The 20,627-nt window shown below is 43.5% G+C and overlaps 1 protein-coding gene across 3 annotated transcripts in view; it reads left to right on the forward strand.

Moving 5' to 3' along the window:
* uba2 (ubiquitin-like modifier activating enzyme 2) overlaps positions 1-20,627 on the forward strand; it is a 51,419-nt gene that overhangs the window by 19,511 nt on the left and 11,281 nt on the right. For all 3 annotated transcript variants that reach the window (XR_006314067.1, XM_043706516.1, XM_043706517.1), the window contains 6 exons: positions 1,593-1,692; positions 4,341-4,504; positions 5,898-5,991; positions 14,335-14,447; positions 16,865-17,020; positions 18,578-18,674. Coding sequence is in view for 2 of the 3 variants with exons in the window: in XM_043706516.1 (XP_043562451.1) it covers positions 1,593-1,692; positions 4,341-4,504; positions 5,898-5,991; positions 14,335-14,447; positions 16,865-17,020; positions 18,578-18,674 (724 nt within the window). In the remaining variant the exon portion in view is untranslated. The remainder of the gene's footprint in view (positions 1-1,592; positions 1,693-4,340; positions 4,505-5,897; positions 5,992-14,334; positions 14,448-16,864; positions 17,021-18,577; positions 18,675-20,627) is intronic.

Consider the following 20,627-nt stretch of genomic DNA (forward strand, 5'->3'; position numbering starts at 1 on the left):
TACTTTTTCCCCACCCCCACCCTCCTCTAGCTTATCTCTCCACGCTTCAGGCTCTCTGCCTTTATTCCTGATGAAGGGCTTTTGTCCGAAACGTCGATTTTACTGCTCCTCGGATGCTGCCTGAACTGCTGTGCTTTTCCAGCACCACTAATCCAGAATCTGGTTTCCAGCATCTGCAGTCATTGTTTTTACCTACACTACAACTGCTCCTTTTGTACCTACACACAGTTAATCAGTCAATTAACCCCAATCACCTATTTAACTACTTGCTATTATTCAGACAAAAATGGGATGGGGGAGAAAATACCTGACAAAACAAGGTTAGTGGAATAAGCTGCATCAGAACATTGCCCAACATGTTGTACAGCATGCTGATCTACATTATGAAGTGTAGTCACAAAGCTTTCACAATGTTAGAGATGCCCATCTCATATTTATCCTCGACATAGTGGCACTGAAGTGACTAGGCTAGTATACCCTTGTTTTTAGAAGACTGATAGGGGAGTTGATTGAGACGTATAAGATTATGAAAGGATTGGACACTCTGGCAGTAGGAAACATGTTTCCGCTGATGGGTGAGTGCCGAACCAGAGGACACAGCTTAAAAATACGGGGTAGACCATTTAGGACAGAGATGAGGAGAAACGTCTTCACCCAGAGAGCGGTGGCTGTGTGGAATGCTCTGCCCCAGAGGGCAGTGGAGGCCCAGTCTCTGGATTCATTTAAGAAAGAGTTGGATAGAGCTCTCAAAGATAGTGGAATCAAGGGTTATGGAGATAAGGAAGGAACAGGATACTGAGTAGGAATGATCAGCCATGATCATAATGAATGGTGGTGCAGGCTTGAAGGGCTGAATGGCCTACTCCTGCACCTATTGTCAATTGTCTAATCTCTGCAGGTATATGAAGCTCGCAGTCACACAGTTTGTATAGAATCATAGATAACACCCAACTGTGTTGATACAATAAAGAAAGGCTTATATTTGGTAGTGCCTTTCACAATCTCTGGACATTCTAAAGCACATGACAATGTATAGTCACTGTTGTAAAGTAGAAAACCTGGCAGCTACTTTGTGTATGGCAAGATTAACCAGTTTTAGTTTTCACTGATAAATGTTAACAAGGAGAAGACTCCCTGCTGTGTTTGAAGATTGACCTTGGTCCTTTTATATCCACCTGAGGGGACAAAGGGATCCTCATCTGTTTAACTTTACATTTTAAAGACAACACCTCTGATACTCTGTCAGCAGTAGAGCCAGAAGCATTGGCCTTAATTATACATGTTCAAGACGCTGGACTGGGACTTGAATTCACAAGTTTCTGAGTCAGAGGTGAGTGCTGCCCCCACTGTATTGTGCCAGCACAATCAGATCAGATGTAGTGCTCCACTGCTGCTAAAGGTAAGATCAGTGAACTCAGCAGTGACTTGGAGTTATTCTTGAACCACTAACAATTTATGAGAGTCAGTATCACCCGAGCAATAAGCCATCAACAAAATGGAATCTTACTGTTGGAAGTTGAGAACAACAGACATTGGTTGTTTTGATCTGTCAATACTTTGAAATCATGAAGATTTTTACACTGTTTTCTTAGCTTTTCAGGGATGATATAAAGTACTTGCTCACAATGGACCAACTATGGCGCAGGCGGAAAGCACCGGTACCGTTAGACTGGGCTGAAATTGAAAAATTTGGTAAGGCTTCACTTGGATCAAGGTTTGACTTTAACTGTGTTTTTCTCGCTTTACCTCTTCATATCTTGAAAGCATTGATTCTGTTTTGGAGTATACTTCCATGCCAAGTCCATCTCTATGCTTTTCCCTCATATAAGAGTCTCAGCAGTAAATGCTGTTCCATCGTGAGGCATAGAAAAGTGGAGAGAATTCTTTGCATATCCACATCTCTGGGAGGGTGCTTTGAAAGTTTACAGCTCAGAAGGGGACCTTTTAGCCCATTGTGTGGTGGCTCAAATTGAGAGCTATCCTGCCTATCTGCTTTTGTTTTTGGCTCTTGGTCTGAATTGATATCAGTTACGTTAGCTCAAGTGCTTTTCCGAACCCTTTTTGAATGAGATGAGAGTTTCTGTCTTGACCACACGCAGTGAGTTCCACAGTGATCGAGCTATAGGATTGGGTTTGATTCACACTGCCCTTGGTTAGCTTTTGAAAGGGCACACTTTGAGCTGTATTCAGTAGAAATGTGACTGGAAGTGGGTTGCCTTTGAGGGTGGGATTTCCTTTTCTCCTTGCCTGTTTTGTGGGCAGGATTTTGTGGTGGTCTGCAGGGACAGTTGTTGAGTTTGGGATATTCATCTCTGGTCAGCCCCAGTGAGCCCTCTAGCCAAACACACTCGTTCACTCACCTTCAAAGGCAGCATCTAGAGATAACAGCCACTTTTTTTATATAAAAAGTAATTGGAGTTCTATGTTTTAGCAGAGTAACAACAAGCTATATAAAACCAGAAAATGTTGGGCCCCTGCAGACAATGTTGGGCTGCACGCTACAGCAGGATATGGTTGCTGTGGAAAGGTTTGTTTGGACGTTGCCTTATATGAGCAAATTCATATAAGGAAACTGGGGGGAAAGTATCCAATAACTACATGAAAGTATGTAGTTATTGGAAGAGTATGACAGCAAGGATTTAAAATTGTGACTGGACCAGCACAGAGAGAAGCAGGCTGCTTCTAATAGGAACAAGTCTCAAGTTAACTGTGGGCAATGCCTGATGTATATTCAGTATGTTTCACTGCATCCAGTATTCTTCAGATAGCACTGGGGACATGGGACTGTCTTAAAAATAAATGCTGTTCAGCATCTTGATTAAAGATACATGGCAGGGTAATATATTCATTAGAAAGTTTCAGTCACTGTCAAAAAGTATATAATTATTGAAAGAGTCATAGAGCTGTACAGCATGGAAACAGACCCTTCAGTCCAACTCGACCATGCCCACTGGATTTCTTTTTAGAATTCCATTTCCTACAGTGTGGAAACAAGTCCTTTGGCTCAACAAGTCCACACCGACCCTCTGGAGAGTGACCCAGATCCATTCCCCTGCCCTATATTTACATAATACACCTAAGCTACACATTCCTGAACACTATGGGCAATTTAGCATGGCCAATTCACCTAACCCGCACATCTTTGATTGAGGGAGGAAACTGGAGTACCCAGAGGAAACCACGCAGACACTGAGAATGTGCAAACTCCACACAGACAGTCGCCGGAGGCTGGAATCGAACCTGGGTCCCTGCCGCTGTGAGGTAGCAGTGCTAACCAATGAGCCACCGTGCAGCCCAATCCTAAATTAAACTAGTCCCATTTGCCAACATTTGGCCCATATACCTCTAAACCCTTCCTATTCATATACCCTTCCAGATGCCTTTTAAACATTATAGTTGTACCAGCCTGCACCACTTCCTCTGGCAGCAGCTCATTTCATGTGCGTCATCCTCTACTTGAAAACATTGCTCATTAGATCCCTTTGAAATCTTTCCCTTCTCATCTTAACCCTATGCCCTAGTTAACTAAAAGCAAAATACTCAGGATGCTGGAGAGGAGTCTGAGAAGTAGTTGGATATGTTCCATTGACCGAATGATGAATCAAATTATACAGATTCAAAGTTTGGGTGAAGATTTGTAGCTCGGGTGCTCGTTGTTGTGGTTCTGTTCGCCGAGCTGGAAATTTTTGTTGCAAATGTTTTGTCCCCTGTCTAGGTGACATCCTCAGTGCTTGGGAGCCTCGTGTGAAGCGCTTCTGTGGTGTTTCCTCCGGCATTTATAGTGGCCTGTCCCTATCGCTTCCGGTTGTCAGTTTCAGCTGTCCGCTGTAGTGGCCGGAATATTGGGTCCAGGTCTATGTGTTTGTTGATGGAGTTTGTGGATGGGTGCCATGCTTCTAGGAATTCCCTGGCTGTTCTTTGTTTGGCTTGCCTATAATGGTGGTGTTGTCCCAGTCGAATTCATGTTGCTTGTCGTCTGCGTGTGTGGCTACTAAGGATAGCTGGTCGTGGCGTTTCGTGGCTAGTTGATGTTCATGGATGCGGATCGTTAGCTGTCTTCCTGTTTGTCCTGTGTAGTGTTTTGTGCAGTCCTTGTACAAAACCCTGTGGTGTATTTAAACCATGTCAGCTCAAAACCTGCTTACTGAATATTTCCTCACTGAAGCTTAATAATCCATACATTATCCTCAATTGTTCTAAATACATTTGCTTAATACATTGATACTGGCTTCATTTTTATTAAGTGACTTCTCTATGATTTTACCCACTGGCCTGCTTTGTGAAGTGATATTTAAGCTGAAGACTAAATAAGCCATCCTTTTACTGTGGTTTTTGTTTAGAGACCAGTACATCGCTGCAGCATGCAGGGGCCTCACAGGTTGGCCTGAAGGACCAGCAGGTCCTGGATGTGAAGAGCTACGCTTACCTGTTTGCACGGAGTGTTGATCACCTCAAAGCCCGTCTGGCTGAGAAGGGAGATGGAGGGGAGCTCATCTGGGACAAGGTTAGGCTGAGCATGTTATTATTTTCATTATTTTGGAATTAACATTAATTAAAAGGAATGTTGAATCATTAGGGCTTGAGTTAAAATTCAGTCCAAAATAAGAATTATGTATGTATAGCCCATTTCTTAACCTGAGAACATCACAAAGTACTTTATAGAGTAAAGAAATTTGCAATATTGTCATTGTTGTCATATAGGAAGCTAATTTGTATACAGCAACCTACCACAAGTAGTGCAGTGATAATTGAATATTTGTTTGGTGATATTTTTAAACTAATAAATATATGCCAGGACACCAGGGAGAGCTATAGGTTTCTACAAAGGTCTGACAGGAACTCCTTCTGCCACCAGAGATGACGTGGGGCCTTGGGTTCAACATATCAACTGAAAGGCAGCGCCTTCACTAGTACAGCATTCCTTCTAACAGACTGAGATTATTAGCCTAAAACTTGGGTTTGTGGGGTACAAGCTACCTCAGACTGTTTAAGGGTACTAAGTGAAAGCATCCAGAGACATCTGAATATCCTAAAGAGGCTCTGTGTAGCAGAATCACTAGCCCAGAGTCATGAGTCTGTACGCCAAGCAGAAAGGAGCAGCATGGCTTGTGATGCAGCCCAGTCAGTGGATCTTGAGCATGCTATGAACATACATCAATGTTCAAGACTAGGCCATTTGGCCGTTCAAGCCTGCTCCCCCATTCTATAAGATCATGACTGATCTGAATTTAATCTCAATTCCTACATTCTTGTATATTCCCAATAATGTCTCTTCCCTCTGGACTCAAGAATCTGTTGACTGCTATTTGAGAAATATTTGAAGATTCTGCATCTGATGCCTTTTGAGGAGGGAAATTTCCAAAGTCTTCTGAGAGAAAAAAAAAGTTTTCTTGCCTCTGTTTCAAATAGGCGACCCCTTATTTTTAACCTATGCCATGGTTTTAGATCAGGCAGCAGTGTTTGAAGTGCTCTAGAAGTATACATATCAACTGTAATGAACCCATAACTTGCCACATACCCGTGAGACCTATGGCTTGTGTACTTTGAGTTTATCTGTACTTGCTCTGTGATTGCTCCCCACTTCAGTGTTTGCTTTTGAAAGCCTCTTGCCCACTTGCTTGTCTGCAGCCTATTAAATGAGATGCACTCCCCAATTAGGTAAATTAGCAGGTGCAACTCAGTGGAGGTCTAATTTCTTCTTGGGAGGGCAGGCTGATGCCGAACTTCAGTCCTTAAACAAGATTGCTTTTTAAATTGGTAAAAATAAAGTACAGGTTAAATAAAAGACATGGATGAAAAATTGTTGTACATATTTTATTTGAATATTTGTGACTCTGAAGAAACGTGCATATTTCATGTGCAATGTCACTTGTTTCCCTCATTGATCATGTTGACAGGATGACCCACCTGCTATGAATTTTGTGACTGCAGCTGCCAACCTGCGGATGCACATCTTTAGCATGAATATGAAAAGCAAGTTTGATGTGAAATGTAAGTTTTGAATGTTTGTTTTGTTGGAGATGTTGCAGGCAGGATCCATTCAGTCATACTCAGTATTGCTAATATGTTTTTAACCTCCAGAAGTCATAGAATCATAGAGATGTACAGCATGGAAACAGACCGTTCAGTCCAACCCGTCCATGCCGACCAGATATCCCAACCCAAACTAGTCCCACTTGCCAGCACCTGGCCCATATCCCTCCAAACCCTTCCTATTCATATACCCATCCAAATGCCTTTTATATGTTGCAATTGTACCACCTCCACCACTTCCTCTGGCAGCTCATTCCACACACGTACCACCCTCTGTGTGAAATATTTGCTCCGTAGGTCTCTGTTATATCTTTCCCCTCTCACACTAAATCTATGCCCTCCAGTTCTGGACTCCCCGACCCCAGGGAAAAGACTTTGTCTATTTATCTTATCCATGCCCTTCATAATTTTCTAAACCTCTATAACGTCACCCCTCCGCCTCCGACACTCCAGGGAAAACAGCCCCAGCCTGTTCAGCCTCACCCTGTAGCTCAAATCCTCCAACACTGGCAACATCCTTGTAAATCTTTTCTGAACCCTTTCAAGCTTCACAGCATCCTTCTGATAGAAAGATCAGAATTGCACGCAATATTTAAACAGTGGCCTAACCAAATTCCTGTAGCCGCAACATGACCTCCCAACTCCTGTACTCAATACTCTGACCAATAAAGGAAAACATACCAAACGCCGCCTTCAATATCCTATCTACCTGCGACTCCAGTTTCAAGGAGCTATGAATGTGCACTCCAAGGTCTCTTTGTTCAGCAACATGCCCTAGGACATTATCATTAAGTGTTATAAGTCCTGCTAAGATTTGCTTTCCCAAAATGCAGCACCTCGCATTTATCTGAATTAAACTCCAACTGCCACTTTTCGGCCCATTGGCCCATCTGGTCAAGATCCTGTTGCAATCTGAGGTAACCCTCTTCCTTGTTCACTACACCTCCAATTTTGTGAAATCTGCGAACTTACTTAACTGTACCTCTTATGTTCGCATCCAAATCATTTATGTAAATGACAAAAAGTAGAGGACCTAGCACTGATCCTTGTGGCACTCCACTGGTCACAGGCCTCCAATCTGAAAAACAACCCTCCTCCACCACCCTCTGTCTTCAACCTTTGAGCCAGTTGTGTATCCAAATGGCTAGCTCTCCCTGTATTCCGTGAAATCTAACCTTGCTAATCTGTCTCCCATGGGGAACCTTGTCGAACACCTTACTCAAGTCCATATAGATCACATCGACCGCTCTGCCCTCATCAATCCTCTTTATTTCCTCAAAAATTTCAATCAAGTTTGAGAGACATGATTTCCCACTCACAAAGCCATGTTGACTAGTCCTAATCAGTCCTTGCCTTTCCAAATACATGTACATCCTGTCCGTCAGAATTCCTTCCAACAACCTGCCCACCACCGACGTCAGGCTCACTGGTCTATAGTTCCCTGGCTTGTCTTTACCACCATTCTTAAACAGTGGCACCACGTTAGCCAACCTCCAGTCTTCCGGCACCTCACCTGTGACTATCGATGATACAAATATCTCAGCAAGAGGCCCAGCAAATACTTCCCTAGCTTCCCACAGAGTTCTAGGGTACACTTGATCAGGTCCTGGGGATTTATCCATCTTTACCTGTTTCAAGACTTCAACACTTCCTCCTCTGTAATATGGACATTTTGAAAGATGTCACCATCTATTTCCCTACAGTCTATATCTTCCATATCCTTTTCCACAGTAAATACTGATGCAAAATACTCATTTAGTATCTCCCCCATTTTCAGCGGCTCCACACAAAGGCCGCCTTGCTGATCTTTGAGGGGCCCTATTCTCTCCCTAGTTACCCTTCTGTCCTTAATGTATTTGTAAAAGCTCTGGATTCTCCTATTTGCCAAAGCTATCTCATGTCCCCTTTTTGCCCTCCTGATTTCCCTCTTAAGTATACTCCTATTTCTTTTATACTCTTCTAAGGATTAACTCGATCTATCCTGTCTATACCTAACATATGCTTCCTTCTTTTTCTTAACCAAACCCTCAATTTCTTTAGTCATCCAGCATTCCCTATACCTACCAGCCTTCCCTTTCACCCTGGCAGGAATATACTTTCTCTGGATTCTTGTTATCTCATTTCTGAAGGCTTCCCATTTTCCAGCCGTCCCTTTACCTGCGAACATCTGCCTCCAATCGGCAGGTTCTGGCCTAATACCATCAAAATTGGCCTTTCTCCAATTCAGAACTTCAACTTTTAGATCTAGTCTATCCTTTTCCATCACTATTTTAAAACAAATAGAATTATGGTCGCTGGCCCCAAAGTGCTCCCCCACTGACACCTCAGTCACCTGCCCTGCCTTATTTCCCAAGAGTAGGTCAAGTTTTGCACCTTCTCTAGTAGGTACGTCCACATACTGAATCACGAAGTTTTCTTGTACACACTTAACAAATTCCTCTTCGTCTAAACCCTTAACGCTATGGCAGTCCCAGTCTACGTTCGGAAAGTTAAAATCCCCTACCATAACCACCCTATTATTCTTACAGATAGTTGAGATCTCCTTTCAATATTGTTTCTCAATTTCCCTCTGACTGTTAGGGGGTCTATAGTACAATCCCAATAAGGTGATCATCCCTTTCTTATTTCTCAGTTCCACCCAAATAACTTCCCTGGATGTATTTCCGGGAATATCCTCCCTTAGCACAGCTGTAATGCTATCTCTTATCCAAAATGCCACTCCCCCTCCTCTCTTGCCTCCCTTTCTATCCTTCCTGTAGCATTTGTATCCTGGAACATTAAGCCTCCAGTCCTGCCCATCCCTGAGCCATGTTTCTGTAATTGCTATGATATCCCAGTCCCATGTTCCTAACCATGCCCTGAGTAGGCCCCTTGCATTGAAATAAAAGCAGTTTAATTTATTAGTCCTACTTTGTCCCTGCCTGCCCTGTCTGTTTGACTTGCTTTTGTTCTCAGCTGTACCCGTCTCAGATTGATCTCTTTCCTCACTATCTCCCTGGGTCCCACCCCCCCACCTTACTAGTTTAAATCTTCCCGAGCAGCTCTAGCAAATCTCCCTGCCAGTATATTAGTCCCCTTCCAATTTAAGTGCAAACCGTTCTTCTTGTACAGTTCACTTCTGCCCCAAAAGAGATTCCAGTGATCCAAAAATGTGAATCCTCCTCCCATACACCAGCTCCTCAGCCATGCATTCATCTGCTCTATCCTCCTATTCCTGCCCTCACTAGCTTGTAGCACCGGGAGTAATCCAGATATTACTACTGTTGTGGTTCTGTTCGCCAAGCTGGGAATTTGTGTTGCAGACGTTTCGTCCCCTGCCTAGGTGACATCCTCAGTGCTTGGGCACCTCCTGTGAAGCGCTTCAAATGCCGGAGGAAAGATCACAGAAGCGCTTCACAGGAGGCTCCCAAGCACTGAAGATGTCACCTAGACAGGGGACGAAACGTCTGCAACACAAATTCCCAGCTCGGTGATCAGAACCACAACAACGAGCACCCGAGCTACAAATCTTCTCACAAACTTTGAAGATATTACTACTCTTGAAGTTCTCCTTTTTAAATTCTTGCCTAACTCTCTGTAATCTCCCTTCAGAATCTCAACCTTTTCCCTTCCTATGTCATTTGTTCCAATGTTCACGATGACTTCTCGCTGGCCCCTCTCCCCCGTGAGAACATTCTGCACCCTCTCTGAGACATCCTTGATCCTGGCACCAGAGAAGCAACACACCTTTCTACTTTTTCGCTGTTGGCCGCAGAAACATCTGTCTGTACCTTGGACTAGAAAATCCCCTAACGCAATTGATCTTGTGGAACCCGACGTATCCCTCATCGCATTCGAGCCAGTTTCAATACCAGAAACTTGGCTGTTCGTGCTATGTTCCCCTGAGAATCCATCACCCCCTACATTTTCCAAAACAGCATACTTGTCTGAAATGGGTATAGCTACAAAAGACTCCTGCACTAGCTGCCTACTTCTCTTACCTTTCTTGGAGTTAGTCTTATCTATCGGAGACTCCCCCCCCCCCCCCCCTTCCTATAACTGCCATCCATCATGTGCTGTTGCAAATTCCTCATTGCTTCTAACTGTCTCTCCAACCGATTCATTTGATCTGATAAGATTCGCAGCCAACAGCATTTATGGCAGATATAATCCGCAGTAACCTTTAAACTAACTCCCACATCTGACAAGAAGTACATCTCACTCTATTAAAGGCCATTTTTGCTCCTTCACAATCTACAGACCCGGAAAATAACATCGTCTTATTCCTCTCCAAACACACATTACCCTTCCATACCAAAACTGTCTTCGCTTACAGGATCCATTTTCCTGTATTTCCTTCCTATTGATGTACTCATGCAGGTGCTTTTTGAGTGCTGCTTTTATGTCTGCTTCCAGCACCATCTCTGGCAGCGCATCCAAGCAGTCACCACCTTTTGTGTGGAAATCTCTTTTAAATCCCCCCCCCCCCCCCAGGCCACGCGCGCACACACACACACACACATACGCACCCCTACCTTGAATCTGTGTCTGCTAGTAATTTACCCCTCCACCCTGGGGAAAAAACCTCCTACTTTCCACTCTATCCGTGCCATTCCAAATCTTATAAACTTCTATCAGGTTGCCTCTCCTGCGTTCCAGTGAAAACCAACCCAGTCTATCTTACCTTTCTTCAGAGCTAAAATCCCCCATACCAGGCAACATCCTGGTAAACCTTTCCTGAAGAAGGGCTTATGCCCGAAACGTCGATTCTCCTGTTCCCTGGATGCTGCCTGACCTGCTGCGCTTTTCCAGCAACACATTTTCAGCTCTGATCTCCAGCATCTGCAGACCTCACTTTCTCCTCAAACCTTTTCTGTACCCTCTCCAAAGCATCCACATCGTTCTAGTAGTGTGGTGACCAGAACTGTACGCAATTCTCCAAGTGTGGCCTAATTAAAGTTCAATGAAGCTGTAACATAACTTGTCCATCCTTATACTCAGTGTCCCTTCCAATGAAGGCAAGCTTGCCATAAGCTTTTTACTACCTTATCTACCTGCACTGCCAACTTCAGTGATCTGTGGACCTGCATACCCAGACCCCTCTGCAGATCAATACCCCTCAAGGTTCTGCCATTCACTGTATAATTTCCACCTGTATTTGACCTTCCAAAATTCATCACCTCACATTTGTCTGGATTAAACTCCTCATTTGCCATTTTTCTGCCCATGCTTCCAACTGATCTATATCCTACTGTCCACAACTCCACCAATCTTTGTATTGTCTGCAGACTTACGAATTAGACCAGCTATACTTTCCTCCAAATTATTTGTGTACACCACGAACAGCAGAGGTCCCTGCACTGATCCCTGTGGAACACCGCTAGTCACAACCCTCCATTCTGAAAAGTATTCATCCACCGCTCCCCTCTGTCTCCTATAACAAATCAGTTCTGTATCCATCTTGCCAGCTCACCTCAATAGATTACTGTTGTAATCACGTTAGTTTATAAGCAAACATAATGGATCATTTTTAATCATGAGAAATCATCGTTATGGGTGGTATGTTAGTTGAAAGGTAAGTTAAATTAGTTGGTACTAAACTGGCTTGGCAGTGGGAGGCATTGGATCAAATATTGTGTATGTGCTGACTCTTTGGTCAGGTGATCCAAATAGTCCCCAATTGAATGTGTCTTTCATGGCCCTGGATTGGTAGAAGTGTAGTCCGTGGTTCCCTTTTCTGTGTGTGGTTACCCTGCCTACATTGTCATTCATGGGCTTTGGGTGAAGACAGGTTTGGATCCAGTCATGCTGGAAACCTTCAAATAAAGACCAAATACTGAGGATGCTGGAAATCTGAATGCTGGAGAACCTCAGAGATCTGAGGAAGAGTCCTATTGGGCTTGTACTATATCCACTTAGGTTGATGTACATTATCCCATTGCGGTGTTTCAGCAAAGTTAGAGTATATCGGGTCATTATCCCATTGTTCATTCTGGGTCCAGTTACTCTACAACAGAACATAGCTTCCAAATTATTTCAAGTCATAGTGTCAGAATTATACAGCACAGAAACAGACTCTTCGGTCCAACTTGTCCATGCGAATCAGATATCCTAAACTGATCTCATCCCATTTTCCAGCATTTGGCCCATTTCCCTGTAAACCCTTCCTTTTCATGTACCCATCCAGCTGCCTATTAAATGTTTTAATTGTACCAATCTCCACTTCCTCCAGCAGCTCGTTTCATACAAGTACCACCCTCTGTTTGAAAACGTGGTCCCTTTTTAAATCTTTCCCCCCTCATCTTAAACCTACGTCCACTAGTTTTGAACTCCCTACCCTGGGAAAAGACCTTATCTGTTAACCCTATCCATGCCCCTCATGATTTTATAAACCTCTATAAGGTCACCCCCTCAGCCTCTGACAGTTCAGGGAAAATAACGCCAGCCTATTCAGCCTCTCCCTATAGCTCAAACCCTCCAACTCTGGCAACATCCTTGTAAATCTTTTCTGAACCTTTCAAGTGTAACAACATCTTCCTATAGCACGGAGGCTGGAATGGAGCACAGTATTCTAAAAGTGGCTTTAATGACCTGTATAGCCCCAACATGACATCTCAATTCTTGGTCAATGCATTGATCAATGAAGGCAAGCGTGCCAAACACCGCCTTCATCCCCCTGTCTACCTGCAATTTCACTTTCAAGGAACTGTGAACCTGCACCCCAAAGTCTCTTTGTTCAGCAACACTTCCCAGGACCCTATCATTAACTGTATTAATCCTGCCCTGGTTTGCCTTACCAAAATGCAACCCCTCACATTTATCAAAATTAAACTCTATCAACTACTCCACTGCCCACTGATTCATCTGATCAAGGTCCTGTTTACTTTGAGATAACCACTTTCACTGTCCATTATACCACCAATTTTGGTGTCATCTGTAAATTTACTAACCATACCTCCTGTATTCGCAATAATTTATACAAATGACAAAAAGCAGTGGACCCAGAACCAGTCCTTGTGGCACATCACTGATCACAGGCCTCCAGTCTGAAAAACAACACTATTGGTGTCATACCTTTGTATTCATTTGGCTAGCTACCTCTGGATTCCATATGATCTAAGCTTGGTAACCAATCTACCAGGCAGAATCTTACTGAATGTCTCACTAAAGTCCAGATAAGCAATGCCTACTGCTCTGTCTTCAGTCTTTTTTGTCACTTCACAAAACTCAGTCAGACACAATTTCCCACACAGAAAGCCATGTTGATTTATCCGTAATTAGTCCTTGCCTTTCCAAGTACATGTGTCAATCTTGTCCCTCAGAATCCCCTCCAACAACTTCCTGGTGTTGGACTCACTGGTCTTTTCCTTACCACATTTCTTAAATAAATTTCACTAATTTAAACTATTTTGGGATCTCCTGTTGGGCATGTAAGTTGCTATGGAAAAGAAATTTGTTGACTTGCATTCACCCAAGTAAAATGGCTTCTTGGATTGCTTTTTCCTGGTTGCAAAGGTTGGTTGTTAGTACCTTGGGACAAAGTGAAAAAAGAACAAATAACCTAAAAAAAAAATCAGAGGTCATCAGCAGGTGGCAGTGTTGCACATGTTAAGCAGATTGCAAATTACTGCAGATGCTGGAATCTACTGAAAACAACAGATACTGGGATCTGTATTGAAAACAGTAAATGCTGGCGATCACAGCTAGTCAGCATCCATGGAGAGAGAGCAAGCTAACGTTTTGAGCGGATGAAGAGTCATCTGTGATCTCCAGCATTTGTTGTTTTCAGTCATGTTAATCAGATCTCTTTGTGTTGAAATGCTAACTAGGCTGTGGCTATGTAGAAACACTGAAAATGTTGTCTTTATCGTGGTAGGCTTTGTAATGTTTGATCAACTCACTAGCTGCTGTGGTTCCCATTGCAACCATTGATAGCAGGCAGGTCTGGGTGTTGCAGTTGGCTTTGGTTATTGCAATTAGAGTGTGGACAAATTGAGCTGAATTCCAATTCCCTGTAGGTGGTGAGAGGATGGGGACCAGGTTCTGTTGGGACACATTTGGCTGAGTTGCTCATGCTCAATGCCTGTTAAGAGGAGTCACGTTTAAGGGTATTGGAGGACTTGTGCTCACCAGCTGAAACCCAGCAGAGATGTCTGCTTCAGAGGAGAAATAGCCATGGCCAGGGTTAAGAAGTGGAACACTTAGCGTTAAACTACAATCCAGTGTGTGTTACATTGTTGCATTGACCAGCGTTCAAGAGCATTTGAAAGGTGCGCCAATCTTTGAGTCAGTGTTTCCTTTAATTGTGTGTCTTGTCCACAGCCATGGCAGGTAACATCATCCCAGCGATAGCCACCACAAACGCAGTGATTGCCGGCTTGATCGTGTTGGAAGGACTGAAGATTCTCTCTGGGAATCTGAAACAGTGCAGGACAGTAAGTCTTTGGAGCAATTCATAGAGCAGCAAAATGGAGGGGAGGACGTCAACAGCTCAGGTTGGCCAGGGCCCAAGCCTGAATGTGAGCATCCCTTGGATGGTGACACTTGGATGGTGTGGTGACCTTTTTGCTCATTACAATGCAGTCTCTCCTGCCCACCGTTTCCCATTACAGTGTAGTCACCCCCGTTTCCCATTGCAGTGTGGACCCCCCGTTTCCCATTGCAGTGCGGTCCCCCCCCCCCCGTTTCCCATTACAAATGACCTGTAAGAGAGGCGGATGTTGCTACATAGTCAACGAAGCATGGCTTTTTACAGTAATGTCTGGAATAAGTATTAGGAAGCAAAATAGGGACCTTAATTATCAGAGAGTCATTTAAAAAATCTAATAAAATATTCTTTAACCAGAGTGCACAGAATGTTGCTATGACAGATGAGTAGTGAAGATCTATTTATGTGAAAGCTGGATAAACAAAAGAGTGGGAAACTGGGAGGGCCATGATCGGAAGAAGCTTTCGTGGAAATTTAAGCACTGACCTGATCTTGTTGATCCAAAAGGCTGTTTCTGTGCTATAAATATTTTATCATGGAGTTGTCCAAATGTCTTTGGTCGAATGGGGGTTCTGTCTCATATCCTTGAGCAAGCGAATAAGTATTCATGGCTAGAAATTCATTTTGAGTCTCAGGAGGATGGCTTCTGAATTTCTAGTTTAGAGTAATAGAGATGTGCAGCACAGAAACAGATCCTTCAGTACAACTTGTCCATGCCGACCAGACGTCCCAACTTAATCTAGTCCCATTTGCCAATTGAACATAGAACAATACAGCCCTTTGGCCCATGATGTTGTGCCGAGCATTTATCTTAATCTAAGATCAACCTAACCTCACACTCCCTTCAATTTACTGCCGTCGATGTGCTTGTCCAGCAATCGCTTAAATGTCCCTAATATCCCTGACTATTACCACCACTGGCAGTGCGTTTGATTCACTCATCACTCTCAGCATAAAGAACCTACCTCTGATATTCCCTATATCTTCCTCCAGTTACCTTCAAATTATGACCCCTCATGACAGCTATTTCTGCCCTGGGGGAAAAGTCTCTGGCTATCTACTCTATCTTTGCGTCTCATTACCATGTACACCTCGATCAAGTCACCTCTCTTCCTCCTCCACCCCAGTGTAAAAAGCCCTAGCTCAATCGAACTCTCTTCATAAGGCAAGTCCTCCAATCCAGACAGCATCCTGGTAAATCTCCTCGGCACCCTCTCTAAGGCATCTACATCCTTCCTATAATGAGGCAGCCAGAACTGGACACACTATTCTACGTTTGGTCTAACCACGGTTTTATAGAGTTGCAGCAAAACCTCACGACTCTTAAATTCAATCCCCTGTTAATGAAAGCCAAAACACCATACACCACCTTAACAACCCCGTCAACTTGGGTGGCAACTTTGAGGGATCTATGTACATGGACCCTAAGTTCCTGCTGTTCCTCCACACTGCCAAGAATCCTGTCATTAACCCTGTATTCTGCATTCAAATTTGACCTTCCAAAATGAATCACTTTGCATTTATCTAGGTTGAACTCCATCTGCCATTTCTCAGCCCAGCTCTGCATCCTGTCAATGTCTTGTTGTAGCCTGCAACAGACCTTGACATTATCTATAACACCACCAACCTTTGTGTCATCGGCAAGTTTACTAACCCACCCTTCTACTACTTCATCCAAGTCATTTATAAAACTACAAAGAGCAGAGGCCCAAGTACAGATCCCTGTGGGACACCACTGGTCATTGACCTCCAGGTGGGATACTTTCCATTCACTACCACTCGCTGTCTTCTTTCAGCTAGCCAATTCTGTATCCAGATAGCAAGATTTCCGTGTAATTACCTCCTAACTTTCTGAACGGGTCTACTGTGGGGAACTTCAAATGCCTTATTGAAATTCACATACAACACATCCACTGCTCGACCTTCATCAACTTGCCTTGTCTCATCCTCAAAGAACTCAATAAGACATGACTCAATGAGGCATGACCTGCCCCTCTCAAAGCCATGCTGACTATCTTTAATCAAACTATGTTTTCCAATTAGTCATAAATCCTATCTCAGAATCCTTTCCAGTACCTTGCTTACTACATATGTAAGACTGGCTGGTCTGTAATTCCCAGAGATTTCCCTACTCCCTTTCTTGAATAGACAAACAACATTTGCCTCCTTCCAATCATCCAGCATTACTGCCATGGAGAGTGTGGATGGAAATATCATCACCAGATGCACAGAAATCTAATTCCTCACTTCCTGTAGTAACCTTAGATGTATCTGGTGCAGCCTGGCGACATGTCTATCTAGTTTAACATGAAAAGAAGGCGTGTTTCATACAAGCACATTTTAACATTGACCTCTTATGTTTAGATCTTTTTGAATAAGCAACCCAATCCTCGGAAAAAGTTGCTGGTTCCGTGTACCTTGGACCCTCCAAACCCCAGCTGCTATGTATGTTCCATCAAGCCTGAAGTCACAATCAAACTCAACACTCAGAAAATCTCCATCCAAGTGTTGCAGGACCGGGTGAGCCTTGAATTTGTTGTTAGTTGAAAGGGTACCTGGTAAATATGTCAACCTTGGCTGGATTTGGAATGATCCTTTGGGCCTTAGATGGAGGTGAGGGGGGAGATGTAGGCGCAAGCTTTGCACCTCTTGCAGCAGCAGCAGGGGAAGGTGCCAGGTGTGGAGGGGGTTTTAGTGGGGAGTGCAGACCTGGTGAGAGAGTTGCATTGGGAATGATCCCGACTGAACAATGATAGAGGTGGTTAGGGAAATATATGTTTGGTGATGGGGTCTGATTGTAGGTGGTGAAAATGGCAGAGGATGATGTGCTGGATTTGGAGATTAGTGGGGTGGAATGCAAGGGCCAGGGGATTCTATCCTTGCGGTTGCGGGGGTTGGGTTGGGTTGGGTTAGAGGGCAGAGGTGTGGGAAATAGAGAAGATGTGATTGAAGTAATTGTCAATCATGGAGGAGGGGAAATCACGGTCCATGAGGGAGGAGGCCATCTGGGATGTCCTGGAATGGAATCCTCCATCAGCTTATCAAGGCCACCCACAAACTGAAGGAAGAACACCTCATCGTCTGCCTCAGGAGCCTGCAACCACACAACTTCAACATTAAATTCACCAGTTTCCAAATCTTCCAACTCCCAAGCCCCTACCCCATCCCAGGTCCAACTTTCTGGCTCAGCACTGTCCTGCCTGGCCATCTTCCTATCCGCTCCACCTTCCCCGCCAAACTACCACAATCACTATCTACCTGCATCTACCTATCGCCATCCCACCTACCTTTCCCCCAGCTCCACTTCCCTCCTCCTCTTTATCTCTCAGCCCCCCTCCCCCCCACATTCTTGATGAGGGCTCCTACCCGAAATGTTGACTTGCCTGCTTGTTGGATGCTGCCTGACCTGTGTCGTCTTCCAGTGCCACACTTTATTGATTCTGACTTTCCAACAGGCCTCACAATCTCCAAATATGTCAACCTCTCAGCTTGCAGACACAGTATTGTGACATTTCCTCCTTTTTCTTTCTCCTTTCCTCTCTTATCTCCCTCTCCTTTTTCTCCCAGCTCTACTTCCCACCCTCCCCACCCTGTGTCTCTCTCCTTTTTCCCACTCTCTCTATTGTTCACCTTTGCCCCATTCTTACTCATTCACCTTTCCTCCTCTTCTCTGTGGATGCTGGTTCCATTAATAATCTTTTTTTTTGGTCATAAAGTAACTTTAATTTGTAAAATAAAAGTGGTTGGATTGAGTTAAGGTAAAGATCAGCCATGATTTAACTGAATGACAGCATTAGCTTAAGGGGCTGAAAAGCCTCCTGGTCTCCTCCTTCAGGCACCTTGGAGGTAAGGTCCCTGAGCCATTATGAATTATTTTATTGTTAGAGGAAGCTTCAGAGTTATTGTCACTTTAAATAAGACACTTTAAATAAGCCTCTTGGGATTTAAGTTGTGCATTCAGTGATCTTCAGTTCAATGTCAGTTCATTTCACTCAACTGCAGTGAAGTTGAGTTATTAGATGTTGCGCTGGAATAATTCCTGCACTGAGGGTCCTGCACTGTCTTCTCTCTCTGCAGATTTTGAAGGATAAATTTGGGATGGTAGCTCCGGATGTGCAAATAGAAGATGGCAAAGGAACAATCCTCATCTCCTCTGAGGAAGGAGAAACCGAAGGTAGAGAGCAGTTTTGTTTATTTCTTTTTTGCATTTCTAATCTAAATCTGTTCAGAGATGTTATGATACTCCTCGGGAGTAGGTAGGACTTGAACCCAGGTCTCGTGGCTCCGAGGTGATGACATTTCCAATGTTCAGATCCTTTCCCACATTTGTCATCCACCTGACTGATAAGCTCAGTGTGTTGCTGTCTTACCTCTGAGGCAAAACACTTGGGAGTACATCAGTGCTCTCAGAGAATTGTACAGTACAGAAGAGGCCCTTTCGCCCATCGAGTCTGTACTGCCAAAAATATACCAATACCTACACCAATCCCACTTCCCCACACTAGGCCCACAGCCTTCAATGTTACGACATTTCAGGTGCTCATCCAATTGCCTTTTATTTTTGTTTATATAGATATTTTTATTAGAAATTTAACATTTTTACAAGTTTACAAAAATAAACAAAACTCTCAGATATAAACATTGATATACAATTAACTCAAATATACAATAGCCAAAATTTAACAAAAGATTTAAAAAAAAACCGAAAAAGAAGAAAAAAAAAACAAAACTCAACTATCTACTAATCTAACCTACAACTAACCAGAGTGTATATTTAAGTCTCTTACATGCTCGGAATGTGTTAACATCGGATGTAATAAAACCCGTATTCGTGCGGGATTCCTCCCCCGAGGGACTCCGGACCAGCCAGGTTTGTAATCTCAATTAAATAAAAGCCCTTGTTAGGATAGCCGAAATATCTGTATTTATGTAATCCAAGAAGGCCTGCCATATTTTATAAAATAATTCGGTCTTTCGGTGCACCATATTTGTGAGGAAGTCAAGGGGAATACATTCCATAATTAATCTGTGCCAATTTGAAAGCCCAGGGGTGCCCTCAGCTACCCAGTTCACCAAAATATTTTTCCTTGCACAGAAAGAAAGAATAGAAAATAGTCTCTTCACGTACATGTCCAGGGAGGGAAAGTTCGAAAAGCCCAAGAGGAGAGATACGGGGTCCACTTTTATTTCCGTTCCTAAAATTTCTGTCAGGGTACTTGCTACTTTAGTCCAATATCCACGGATCTTATGACAGGTACATAAGCAATGTACAAGAGTGCCCACCTCTATTTTGCATTGGGGACACATTGGAGATGCTCCTGCCTTAAATTTTGCCAATCGAACCGGTGCTATATGGGCCCTATGAAGTACCTTCAGCTGGATAGCCTGGGTTCTGTTACAAATAGTAATTCTTCTAGCATTTTCCCAGATATCATCCCACGTTTCTGTGGAGATTTCTAGTCCCAGATCCTGATCCCATGTTTTAAGCAGATTATCCATATCTCCCGATACTTCATCATGTAGCAAATGATAAATATTACTGACGGAAGATACCCCCACTGGTCGTAAGACACTACATTCTCTATCGGATTTATAAAGACTATCTAATAACGTAGTCTTCTTCTGTATAAAATCTCGAATTTGGAAGTATCGAAAGAGGTCTCCATTGGGTAATCCGAATTTCTGACGCAGCTGTCCGAAAGACATCAGGACCCCATCCTTAAATAAATCCCCGAGACATGAGATACCCCTGGATCTCCAGAGTTTAAAAGTGGCATCTGTTAACCCCGGTTGGAATCCCCATGCTCCCACTATCGGTGCATAGGGGGATGTTTTATGTGAATTACCCTCATTTTGCCGCATTATATTCCAAGCCTTGATTGTATTCAGTATTATAGGGTTTTTACAGTGATCTGTAATGATTTTCCTCTTGTCTGAGAATAAAAGGTTAATAAGTGGGTATTTTACTTGACAAGCCTCGATGTCCAACCAGATTGAATGTGGATCAGACAAGACCCAATCAGCTATATAACTTAATAGGGAACTTAATTGATATTTCCTAAAATCTGGGAAATCCAATCCACCCCTTGCCTGTGGAAGCTGTAGCTTCTTCAGCTTAATGAGGGCC

The sequence above is a fragment of the Chiloscyllium plagiosum genome, chromosome 17 (genome assembly GCF_004010195.1).
Source record: "Chiloscyllium plagiosum isolate BGI_BamShark_2017 chromosome 17, ASM401019v2, whole genome shotgun sequence".
In the NCBI taxonomy this organism is placed as follows: domain Eukaryota; kingdom Metazoa; phylum Chordata; class Chondrichthyes; order Orectolobiformes; family Hemiscylliidae; genus Chiloscyllium; species Chiloscyllium plagiosum.